Genomic DNA, 12,380 nt, shown 5'->3' on the forward strand with positions numbered 1-12,380 from the left:
TCTATGAATCTATGAATCTATGAATATTTACTCAGATAACATTCACTTCATTTATCATTAGTCCCATTGTGCAAAGTGCTTTAAGATATTTCTTTTGTGTGAAAGATGTTATGTAAATATGCATTGCTGTTGATTTATTAAAGGTGTTTCCTGTAACATTTAACTTGTAATAATATCCTGATCCCAACTACCTTTTCTTCTATATATAATTTAAGTAAAAAAAAGTTTTCTAATGATAATTATCAACATTTTTGTAACGATGATTTTTAACTAGAGCAACCTCACCCAAAAATTCCAGTCTGTACTCCAGTCATGTGTATTAGCTAAACGTGTCTTCTCTGAGTCTTGGTTGTGACTTGACAAATCTAAGAAAGAATTAAAGTTGCTCAAGGGTTCTTCAGTGTGTGATGCCTATGTACAAATGAAGGGAGAACAAAATGGGTTTCAACAATGCAGCAATATATTTTAACAAACTTTCGGTGAGAATTCTGGCGTCATCGTAAAATATTCTTCTTTGTTGGTTACATGCCTCAAAGTCATATGTATTCTATAACATTCCATGGCTTGTCGTGCTCTGCCACTGTCAAGCGCTCTGGGACGGTACCCTGCATGAAAGACGCTATATAAATGCAAGTTGTTGTTGTTGTTTTCACAAATGGGCCTAAACTCCCAGTGACAGCAGGATATCAGAGGCATGTTATGTGTTCTGATCATAACTATCATTGAGGAGAAACTGGTTAACAGTAACTCAAAGGGCTTGGATCTACTACAGCAAATTTTATAACTCGAACTAACAGAGGAGCAATTACCGATAATTGTCAAATTTACACTTGAGTCCAGATCAACAAATGAACAAAACATAAAATACTGCCGATGCTGGAAATCAAACAACTTCTGTTTTTGTTACTCTGGCCTCAATATTGATTTCAACAATTTCAGACCATAACAGCTCACCTTCCCCCTCCCCCTCTTCTGTGATCATTACCACATCATCTGGGTTCCAGACACACCTTTTCTCTTTCTGTTCTGCCTATTTTATTGCAATTTCCCCCCACCAACTCCTTGTTTTGCATTATTAGCATCTCTATTTCCTTGTTTTGTTGCAACCCCCCTAACCGTTGTTTTGCATCATTAACACCTCACTGTTAGCCCTTAAAAGCCTCTCCCTCCCGATGTACCCCACCTCTGACGAGGGTTGTGGACCCAAAACGTTGACTCACTTTCTTTTCTCCATAGATGCTGGACACATGGACAGGGTGAGCACATTTTGTAAACCGAATCCTGAGACACATACAGTATTATTATTATTATTATTATACTAAAAAAATTGAACTCACCACAATTCCTGCTGCTGGCAGTACTGGAGAAGCTTGTTGGATTAATGACTGTATTTCTCTGATGAGTGTATCTGCGTGCAAAATCATTCATTGTACATCAAAGACCATTTGTATGTTGATTGAAGGGCAGTCTTTGAGGCTGATGTACACCATCGGTTTACAAAATGTGCTGAGTGTTCCCAACGACTTCTGTTTTTGTTTCAACAAATGAACAGTTTGGCTTTTCTTAAGTGTTTCATGTGATCAATTGGACTCACTTGGAAATACAGTAAGAGCATTCATGGTCAATCCGATGGTGTACATCAGCCCTTCCAATCAACATACAAATGGTCTTTGATGTACAATGAATGATTTTGCACGCAGATACACTCATCAGAGAAATATAGTCATTAACCCAACAAGCTTCTCCAGTACTGCCAGCAGCAGGAATTGTGGTGAGTTCAATTTTTTTAGTATACTGTATGTGTCTCAGGATTCGGTTTACAAAATGTGCTCACCCTGTCCACTGGCTGCAACACGGGCAGAGGCCCCGAGTTTTGCAAGAGACCCCAGTGGGGCAAACACAGCCCGTGTCAGGGAACGTTGGGGTGAACGTGGGGGGGTTCACTTCTAAAGCCGTCCACGATCGTGCTCCTCCCTACCTCTGCCGCCTCTTCAACACCTTACGCACGAGCAAACCTCCGCTGCTCCGTGTTCCCCCACCCTACCGCCATCAGCGTTTCCGTTCACATCCTCCGGAACACCAGCCCCGAACCCTCCCGCCTCGCCCTCCCTTCGCTTTCCTTCAACACCCGTCTGAAGACCTTCCTCTTTGACCGAGCCTTCGGCCGCTCTCCCTCCCGCCCCGCCCACCCCCCCCGCCTGCCCTGTACCCCTCCATCCCTCGTGACTCCCAAACCCCGGTACGGGTACAGACCCTTAACTGTCCAGCGCCTTGGGACGTCCTTCCGAGGTGAAGTCGCTGTGTGACTGTAATTTGTTGTTGGTGGTGTTGGTGTGAAAGGGTTGACACTTGGCCCTGACACCTGCTGTGACTGATGCTCTGACTGTACTGTATCACTCACACTTCCTGGAGGAATCCAGACTCCCCTTTCCTCCTCTCTCTCTCTCTCTCTCTCTCACACACACACACACCTTACTGTTTGGCTGCTGATCCGGGGCTGTGGGGTCAGCAGTGCAGCTCTCCACCTCCATCCACTCCTCCTCTTCCTCCATGTCCCCCCCTCCCCCCACCTGGTCCTTTGCTCGGTTTGTGGCAGATATGAACGCGTTTGTAGCCCAAAGTCCACCAAAACCCGAGCCCAAAAGTAGCCCAATATTAATGCATTGCCTCCTATGGAGGGGGGTGGGGGTGGGGGGGGGGGCAGTAGAGTGGGCGAGATCGGTCAGCGCTTTTGAAACTGGGTGAAAGGGGTCTTCAGAGGGGGAGAAACACGTTTTGCAGATTTAAATTCGAAAAAAAATCCCCCCCCTCCCGCCCAACCGCCGCCCAAAGCCGTTATTTCACGCGCAGCTCAACACAAACCCGCCCAGTTGGGCGTGAACCCGCCCAACCTGCCAACAGTGACCGTCTGTTCCCCGCAGGCGACATCACTGGACTGGTGGGATGGTGTTTGTGGCTACTTTAGCAATGGATACACTTGTCTCGTTTGGGGGGGAATGTAGATCTTGGGAATGTAGTGGAGTCCTGTAGCTCAGTGGTTAGAGCACTCGCTTTGCAAGCGAGAGACCTGAGTTCAATTCCAGGCAGAGGGCGAGACCTTGGGCAAGTTTCCTTACTCCACACACCTAATAATAATCCCTCCAAAAACAATAATAAATTGGTCATTTTCAATCTTCGACTGTTTGTGGGACATTGCTGTGCGCAATTGGCTGCCGCGTTCGCCCACAAATATACAGTCAATTCACTTTACAGTCTGTTCTGTGAAGCGCTTTGGGACGTCCTCCCGACGTGAAAAGCGCTATATCAAATGCAAGGATTATTATTATTATTATTATTATTATTATCTAAATAACTAATTTCTGATTGAATTGAATGCATTGTCTCAATGTACTTCTGCTTGTTGTTCATTATAAAATGACCTATATATGTGTGTGTGTGTGTATATATATATGTATATATGACAATAATGTCTTCACATACATAAAATATATTTATTTTTAAAAGTAAAGATTAGACGTAAGTGTGTCTGTGAACCTGAGGATCTGGATCCTGGTGAAGGATACTTAACATTTCCATTTTGGTATTATGGGCAAGTTTCCAACTCTGCCCCTCCTTGTGCCCCCCATCACTTATATACAGTTTCACCCACAAAATATACAGTCCATTCACTTTACTGTGTATCATGTGAAGTGCTTTGAGACATCTCGACGTGATAAGGTGCTATATCAAATGCAAGGATTATTACTATATTATATATTGTTCTAAGTATATTTTGCATTGACATGTTGTACTTTGTGAACCCCCTTGAACAATTTCTCCCCATTTAGTTAGCATCAATTCCAGTCAGTAGGTATTTAGGGACTGACCTTAGGCTGAATAGCAGAAGAGAAATGGACCCTGACTAGGCAATGGGATCTGCAACAGTTGCAACACTCTTGTGCCACTGCTTATGCTATGAAGTGAAAGAGGGAGGACTGAGAAAAGTAAATGCTGCATTAAATTTTATGAAAATATGATTAAATATTCATTTAATATAAATATCTACTTGATATCTTATAGTAGCCCAATTTAAGACCAACAGTGATCAGGTCAAATCTTTGCTGAATTCGTTAAACGTCAACATTTATATCTTATATTCATTCTAATTGAAATATCTTAGTTACACACTTTAAAGTACAACATGTTGCAATGATCATCCTTAATTTTGTTCTATTGTTCTTTCTCATGGTTAGTAATAGATCTACAATGTAATTTAAAACCAATTGAAAGCAATAATTAAAATACTACAACTGAGTTTTGGGGAACAAATGGACAATTTGTGCATTAGGCTCATAATTAACTTGCATTTGGAAGGCTCATAGACTAGGAACAGTATGAAATGTTAAAATAACTTTGTCTCTGCTGCGGTAAATTAGATTCATAGTAAAATAATTTTGCTTTCCTTTTGCAGTGGGTTGATTTTATCAGGACTTTTGCGTACAAGTGACATTGTTCTCATAATTCAATGGACAATAAGTATTCCATAATACATTGTAAATCACAGTGCAAAATATATTGTGGATGAAAGTTCTTTCTTCTAAATGGCATACATATTGATTAGAATTTACATTATCAATAATGTATTAAAAACATACAATGCAATCATCTATCGAGATTTAAATATTTTAAGCTATTTTGTGTCACATAAAATGAACGAAGTATTTTTCTGATTTTCTAAATGGTTTCGCAGGATCTACAACCTATAATAAATTATAAGCGTCACAAAATACTGTGACTAATCCTCTCTAGCCCATCCCACATTTCTTTCCTAATGCAAGTCTCACACATCATGAAACCCTCTTGTGTTACATTCTTCATTGCTCCAGTTTTGCAATTTGCAGCCATATTATTATTTGGTGAGTAAAGGCTAAAATCTAAGCTGCATGACAATTGTATTAAACATATAATTTTTGCGGTAAACATCAAACTGCGTAAGATGATACTTAAACATAGCTTTAATTTCTGTTCATTAACTTATAAACTGATAATGCGATATTGGACTGCTCAAAATAACTTAACATTCTTGGATGATGGGTTTACTACACATTATTTTTAATAGGATTCCTTGGTGTACAATCCGAGTTGCATAAACTGAGGCTCCTTCCAATAGTAGGATATATATATATATGTATTTATACATATCACTTAAAATCTGAAAAAATATTGGGGATTCCACCTTTGGCAGATCTGATTAATTCCTCTTCAATATTTTCGGAATCTCTAAATTTACATCACATATTCGACCCTAATATGCTCCTTGGAATTTGGTACATTACTCTGGAACAGGAGATGCAAATGATGACCTGGGATATATCCATTAATCTGTTAGTTCAGCTACCATCTAACTTCGGAACAGGAATATTTTGTTGAACATCGTGGTTTATAACTTAACAGAGGAGAGTTTACATATTTTAGGAAGTCTACTAAAATAAATACAAAGATAATTGTATAAATGTAGTTGTGCAGCAATTATTTTCACTTCTCAAAAGAAATAAATTTGTCAATTTATGAACAGTTACAAAATTATCATTACGAGATTTTTTTAAAGAGTGATCTTAAATAAATACTGCATTTGTATAAAAACAGTGTTTTTATATTAATGTAGCAGGATTCTTTTTTATGAGTACCGGCAAATGGATTTTGAATGTAATATTCTTTTTCTTTCTGTCTCTTTCATTTCATCCCTTTATTATTTTGCCTGTAAAAAAAACTTCTAAGTCATATTCGTTCCCATGTCTGTCCACTTTACTCTTTCTTCTGAGCTACAGAATATCACACCGTTTATGCAATGAGATCCCATGATCTGAAACCACATGCTTTGATTCTAATATTAGAGCACTGGAATGAGATGGCAATAGGTCTCTTGGTAATTAAATAGATTGAGCACAGACACACACAAATGCATATTGATTCATCAACCCTTGAACTACTCACAACAGAGTAATTACCATCAGTATTTTACAATTAGTTATTATTATGCACGCTGCATAGTTAAATTTACTGCCTGACTCGTGAACTCAAGCGAGTAAAAGATTCTCACATTGAACTTTATGTTGGATTTTATGTTGGAGTTGTGGGAGGTTGATCAGAGATACAGGCAGAGGGAGAAACTTTATTTTGATGACATTCTCAGCAGTTGCTGGAAAGTGCGTAAGTGGAGAGCAAAGCTAAAACAAAATAGCTGAAATCAGACAATGCAAGGAACGTTACTTATAATTTTCAGCTGATAAAATGAAATGTTTGGTGTTTCCTATTCACTAGCTGCTTCAGATCAGGCAAAATACCCATAGGAGAAAGAGGTCTGTATTTGCATCTGGATAACACCAAATGTGAGAATGTATTAAATTCTGACTAAAGGTTTCTTGTTTGTCACACTAGCTGCATTCATCAAAGCTGACAATGTGACTGGAAGTGGAAGTGCCACCTGGTTCTTCTCTCATCCTGAAATCCTGTATAATGAAACTGTGGCTGAACGAATATCGGACGAATTAAAAAATATCAGCTCGGGAGGAGTTGCAACAGCCTTCCACAGGCCGGTTGGGAATGGATCGTTATTTACTGAAATCAAGGCCTTTTCAAATGCAACTGATGCTGCTGAAACCACTGTTAAAGCAGGACCGACTCAATCAGAGCGACCATTTATAGAGCAGGGCTTTGGCAAGCTGAAAGTTCAGGAAGGGAAATCTGTGATTTTGCCATGTAGATATCACAATAATGTTGATGAGGCATATCCAGGTGGACTCTCTGTTACATGGTACAGGGAAGACATCACTGGGAGGATGCCTATCCTAACATACAACACATCTGACTCCACCATCTATTCAAACCGAGTCTTTCTGAGTGGTGATCTGTCAAAAGGAGATGCTTCTATGACAATTCTGAATGTAACCAAAAGTGACCATGGCAGATATTTCTGTACATTGTTACTTCCCGATGGGAGAGATTTAAGTGGTGACGGAGCACATCTTGTGGTAAAACAAAAAGCAGGTAACTTTTGGTTGTGTTATTGAACGTCCGAAAAGATGTGATGACATTTATCATCAATGTATCCATGTGCTTATAAGCATCACCTAATTCTTAAACCGATACATACCCATTTCTTATATTTTAAGTGGGTCCATTAAGGCTTTAATCTTACCTTTCGTGATTTACATTCAGAAAATAAGATTACTACACATGTGAGTTAACCCACCTTTTAGGCGTCGGCCTGGTTTGTTGGTAGGACTCTCACTTCTGACTCTGCCTGATCAGCTGGATGTGAAAGATTCCAAGCCACCAATTGAAAAAAAGGAGGGAGATTTTCCTCCTCCTGTACTGGTCAGCAATCCTCCAAATAGATAATTAGTGAATCCCTTCAAGGCTGTTTGTGGGATATTGCTGTGTGCAAATTGTCTTCTGTTTGCCTACTATTACAACAACAACATTTGCAATAAAATCCTGAAGTGATTTGAGACATCTCAATGTGATGAGGCACAATATCAAATGCAAGGATTATTTATTATATCTTTTCTTAGATTAAACTTTTCAGTGATAAAAATAATCCTTACATTTGATATAGAGCCTTATCCTGTCACTGAGATGACTTAAAAGCGCTTCACAGAATACATTGTAAAGTGAATTGATTGTATATTTCGTAGTCAAAACGCGGTAGCCAATTAATTACACACAGCAGTTTACCACAAACAGTCGTGGATTAAGTGACTAAATTTTTGGGGGCAAGGGATTATTACCCCTAGAAAGCGATCGGCCAATTGACTAACAAACAGGTTCCTAATTACTGCCAGGTAAACAGAGCTGTGTGGAGTGAGGAAACTTGCCTAAGGTTTTGCCCTGCCCAGAAATCGAACCTGGGTCCTCTCGCGTGTGAAGCGAATGCATTAACCACTATGTTACGGGACTCCAGAGATATAAATCAGTGTATTTTTTCTTATTTTTTTCCAGAGATTTTTGGTTTTAAAGAAACTGTAGGGATGACTGTTGGGATTGTGGCAGCTGCTGTTGGGATTTGTCTTGGCATTTTGACAGTAATTGTGCCACACTTCAGGGAGAAGATGCCATGTCAAATGTCAAATGCACCATCAGGTGAGAGACTTAGATTATGCCATATTAATTAAAAATTCAATTAATTCATACCTATCATCTACAACTCAAACAAAGTCTAGAGGATAACAGTGGGTTTTATAATCAATTTCCCTCTTAAACATCTTTTTTTCACCCACAAAATATACAGTCAATTCACTTTACTTCTGTGAAGCATTTTGAGAAGTCTCGAATACGTGATAGGCTCTATATCAAATGTAAGGATTATTATTATTCTTGCAGGTTTGCAGTGGCAATGCATTCACATTCTCGCAACTTCTTCTTCACCTCTATTTTTCCTATCTAGCCTACAAGATTCACTCAATGCATCTTTCTCTCAGGCTAATTTCCCTCAATGGATGTTGCTTATTCATTACAGCGCATTGCAATAAAAGCTGGGGTACTGACCCTTGAATTTTGCTCTATAGTGCAGCTGCCACTTTTATATTTGGAAATCCAGGAGTTTCTGTTTTTTAATGGAAAAAGCACATGAAATCATTGCAACATGAATATACGGAATGTCATCGTGGTTCACTCTGGTCCTGAGCCATTCACTGCAGAGATAACTGTAGGTCAGATGGTGAAATGGTCCAGAAACATTTATAATAGTTGTTTCTATGGGCATCTACCAGAGTATAACATAGCAGTTAGTAACATCTTCAAATGGAGCAGTACTCAAACATCTGAAAAATACATTCCAAACCCTGACTTATTATCAAATAATTGTAACAAAAACAGAAGTCGCTGGTAACACTCAGCAGGTCAGGCAGCATCTATGGAAAAAGGAAAATGAGTCAACGTTTCGAGTCCACAATGCATGTTGGGAGGGAGAGGCTTTTAAGGACTAACAGAGAGGGGGAAGGCAGGGCAAGGAAGACAAAGGAGAAAATGATATAGAGAACAGGGGATGATGGGGTAAAGAGGTTAATGAAGCAAAATAAAAGGAGGGATTGCAACAAAGCAGGGGAATAGAGGTGTTAATAATGCAAAACAAAATAAAATGGGCAAATTGCAATAAAACAAGCAGACCAGAGAGAGAAGAGGTGTGTCTGGGACCCAGATGATGTGGTAATGGTCACAGAAGCTGGAGGGAGCACCACTTCAACTCTCCCTCCCACTCACACTGACCTCGCCGTCAATGGTCTCCTACGCTATTCCAATGAACCACAGCGCAAGCTCGAGGAACAGAACCTCATTTATCTGCTGGGAACCGTACAGTCCTCTGGCCTCAATATTGATTTCAATAATTTCAGGCCATAACAGCTTACTTTCCCCCTCTTCTGTAACCATTACCACATCATCTGGGTCCCAGACACATCTTTTCTCTCTGGTCTGCCTGTTTTATTGCAATTTGCCCCCTCTGGACGAGAGACAACTTTCTTCAGCTCAACGTGCGAAAAACCGAGGCCCTCCTGATTGGCTCACGTCAGCGCCTCCGCACCTCAGGCGCTGACACCATCAGCATCCAAGGCTGCACTCTCCACCTCGCAAAGCCAGTCAGGAACCTCGGCGTTTCGTTCGACCCTGAGCTGTCCTTTCTCCCTCACATCCGCACCACAACTGGCACCGCCTTCCATCACCTCCGGAACATCGCCAGACTACGGCATTACCTCACCCCTCACGCTGCTGAAACCCTGGTTCACGCCTTTGTCACCTCAAGGCTGGACTATGGGAACTCTCTCCTCGCCGGCCTTCCCGCCACCTCCCTCCACAAGCTGCAGGTCATTCAGAACTCTGCAGCTCGTGTACTGTCCCGCACCAGGCTTCGGGACCACATCACTCCCACCCTCGCTCGCCTCCACTGGCTCCCCATCCCCCAGAGGATTGATTTCAAGATCCTCATCCTCACCTACAAGGCCATTCACGGCCTTGCTCCCTCCTACCTCTCCGACCTACTATCCCCCTACCTACCTGCCCGTACCCTCCGTTCCTCTGGCTCCGGTCTGCTCCATGTCCCCCGCCCCAACCGCCCTACCATCGGTGGTCGGGCCTTCAGCCTCTCAGCCCCCAGGCTCTGGAACTCCATCCCCCAATGCCTTCGCCGCCTCCTCCCTCCTCCTTCAAGGCCGGTCTCAAACCTTTCTCTTTGACCGTGCCTTCAGCTCCCCTCTCGACTCTCTTCCCCCTCCTCGCTCCCTCCCTTCCCTCCCCTTACCCTGACCATTTCCCCCCTCCTCGCTCCCTCCCTTCCCTCCCCTCACCCTGACCATTTCCCCCCTGCTCGGGTCATGACCCAACTGTGCAGCGCCTTGGGACGTCCTCCTGACGTGAAAGGCGCTTTATAAATGGAATCTTGTTGTTGTTGTTTATTTTGTTTTGCTTTGTTGCAATCCCCTTTTGTTTTCATAGAATCATAGAATGTTACACAGAAGGAGGCCATTCGGCCCATCGAGTCTGTACCGGCTCTTTGACAGAGCAACTGACTTTTATTAACCCCACTCACCAGCTTTCTCCCCATAACCCTGCAAACCTGTGTTCTCCAGATACCTATCCAGTTCTCTCTTAAAAGCTGTTTTCGAATCGGACTTCACTGCCCTTTCGGGCAGATCATTCCAAATTCTAACAACTTGCTGAGTGAAAAAAATTCTTCTAACCTCCCCTCTGCTTCTTTTGGTAGATATCTTAAGACTGTGACCAGTCAGGTCCCCGTGTAATCTTCTCTATCAGGTCCCCGCGTAACCTTCTCTGCTCTAATGGGAAAAGTCCTAACTTTTCCAGCCTGTCCTCATAGCTAAGCTTCCCCATTCCTGGTTTTGCTTCATTAACCTCTTTAACCCATCATCCCTGTCCTCTACATCATTTTCTCCTGTCTTCCTTGCTCTGCCCTTGCTCCCCCCAACCCCCTACAATCCTGCTCGCTCCCTCCGCTCAGTGGGCTCTGGCCTGCTTCACGTCCCCCGCCTCGCTCGCCCCACTATTGGCGGGCGGGCCTTCTGCCACTCTGCCCCCCACCCTCTGGAACTCCATCCCACATTTCCTCTGCCTTGCCCCCTCCCTTGCCACCTTCAAGACCCATCTCAAGACCCTCCTTTGACTGTACTTTCGATCTCCCTGCTTCCTATCCCGCCCTCCACCCTCCCCGACCTCAGGTCTGAAACTCTGTCTGTCCAGTGCCTTGGGATGTCCTCCCAACGTGAAAGGCGCTATACAAATGTAATTTTTGTTGTTTGTTGTCCTGTCTCCCACCTGTTAGTCCTTAAAAACCTCTCCCTCCCTACGTGCACCAGTTCTGACGAAGGGTTGTGGCCCTGAAACATTCACTTACTTTCCTTTCTCCATAGACGCTGCCTGACCTGCTGAGTGTTCCCAGCAACTTTGTTTTTGTTTCAGATTTCCAGCATATGCAGTATTTTGCATTTTGATTAAATAATTGTACATGGTTTAAAATGTACAGTTCTGCTTATTATACTAACTTTTTTCTTGCTTTATTTTTACAGCATGAAAGGTATTGCACATTTCTGCAATCAATATCATCTTTTATAAGTTTCCAGTCATTATTTAATAAAAGTGGTCACATTTAGTTGTTTTTATTGTTGGCATGGGTGTCAAACATAGTGCTGCTTGCTATGAGATTATTTAATCATAAATGCACTTTAAAATGGGTGTTTAAACTGTAGCTGTCTGTGTTACTAAACCCAGGTGGTTGAGGGGAAGAATGTACGCAATATTTGGGTGAAGAGACAGATCAGTCCTAATCCTTGTTTGGATGTTGGATTTGTTGGTCTGTATACTACTGGTTGACTCACATTCTGGAGGACTTCTGATTTGTGAATACTTTAATTCCAGTCTTTTCACAGAATACAAATATTTTTGTATTCATGGTATTAATGGTTGCTTCAGTCCATCTTTTTGAAGCAGATCTTTTTCAATGTCTTTTAAAATCTCAAATAAAATGATCAGCACAACAGCAGTAATTTTATTTAATGTATTATATTATGAGCATAATTGTCATGTTAATATCAGGCCAGAGGTTGTACTAAATGTTTTTTATATTTAATTCTTATGATCAGTTCATAGAATCATAAAGCACAAGAGGCCATTTGTCTGTGTTGGCTCTTTTAAAAAAGCTATCCAAATCAATCCCCCTCCCCATAACCCTGCAAACTTGTCCTTCCCAATGTATACTTACGTGCATACATCAGAATAATCTTTTCCAGTCCCATTTTCCAATACACGTTGCTGTGGACTGCAAACAAACGATTCTCACCTTCAATAATGTATGTTGTATGTCATTAAAATAACAAATATTGAAAATATTGGAA

General features: G+C 41.6%; 2 protein-coding genes across 7 annotated transcripts in view; one reads left to right on the plus strand and one right to left on the minus strand.

Moving 5' to 3' along the window:
• Window positions 1-2,552, minus strand: part of gramd1c (GRAM domain containing 1c) — a 32,122-nt gene extending 29,570 nt beyond the window's left edge. Inside the window, exons 1-2 of the mRNA XM_042334087.1 lie at window positions 2,472-2,552; window positions 286-411 (exon numbers count right to left, since the gene is read on the minus strand). Coding sequence (XP_042190021.1) covers window positions 286-411; window positions 2,472-2,552 — 207 coding nt within the window. The remainder of the gene's footprint in view (window positions 1-285; window positions 412-2,471) is intronic.
• Window positions 2,553-4,815: 2,263 nt separating this feature from the next.
• The window catches only part of LOC103177565, a 30,673-nt gene continuing 23,108 nt past the window's right edge, over window positions 4,816-12,380 (plus strand). For 2 of the 6 annotated variants that reach the window (XM_007891790.2, XM_007891789.2), the window contains exons 1-3: window positions 4,816-4,895; window positions 6,418-7,026; window positions 7,981-8,121. In XM_007891790.2, the coding sequence (XP_007889981.1) occupies window positions 4,829-4,895; window positions 6,418-7,026; window positions 7,981-8,121 (817 nt within the window). In that variant the 5' untranslated portion in view covers window positions 4,816-4,828. Of the gene's footprint in view, window positions 4,896-6,417; window positions 7,027-7,980; window positions 8,122-8,361; window positions 8,845-11,555; window positions 12,151-12,380 lie in introns of those variants that run through there. The other 4 variants (XM_007891791.2, XM_042334540.1, XM_007891793.2 and 1 more) reach the window with 4 other exon arrangements.

This window comes from Callorhinchus milii, unplaced genomic scaffold (assembly GCF_018977255.1).
Source record: "Callorhinchus milii isolate IMCB2004 unplaced genomic scaffold, IMCB_Cmil_1.0 Scaffold4, whole genome shotgun sequence".
Classification (NCBI taxonomy): Eukaryota; Metazoa; Chordata; class Chondrichthyes; order Chimaeriformes; family Callorhinchidae; genus Callorhinchus; species Callorhinchus milii.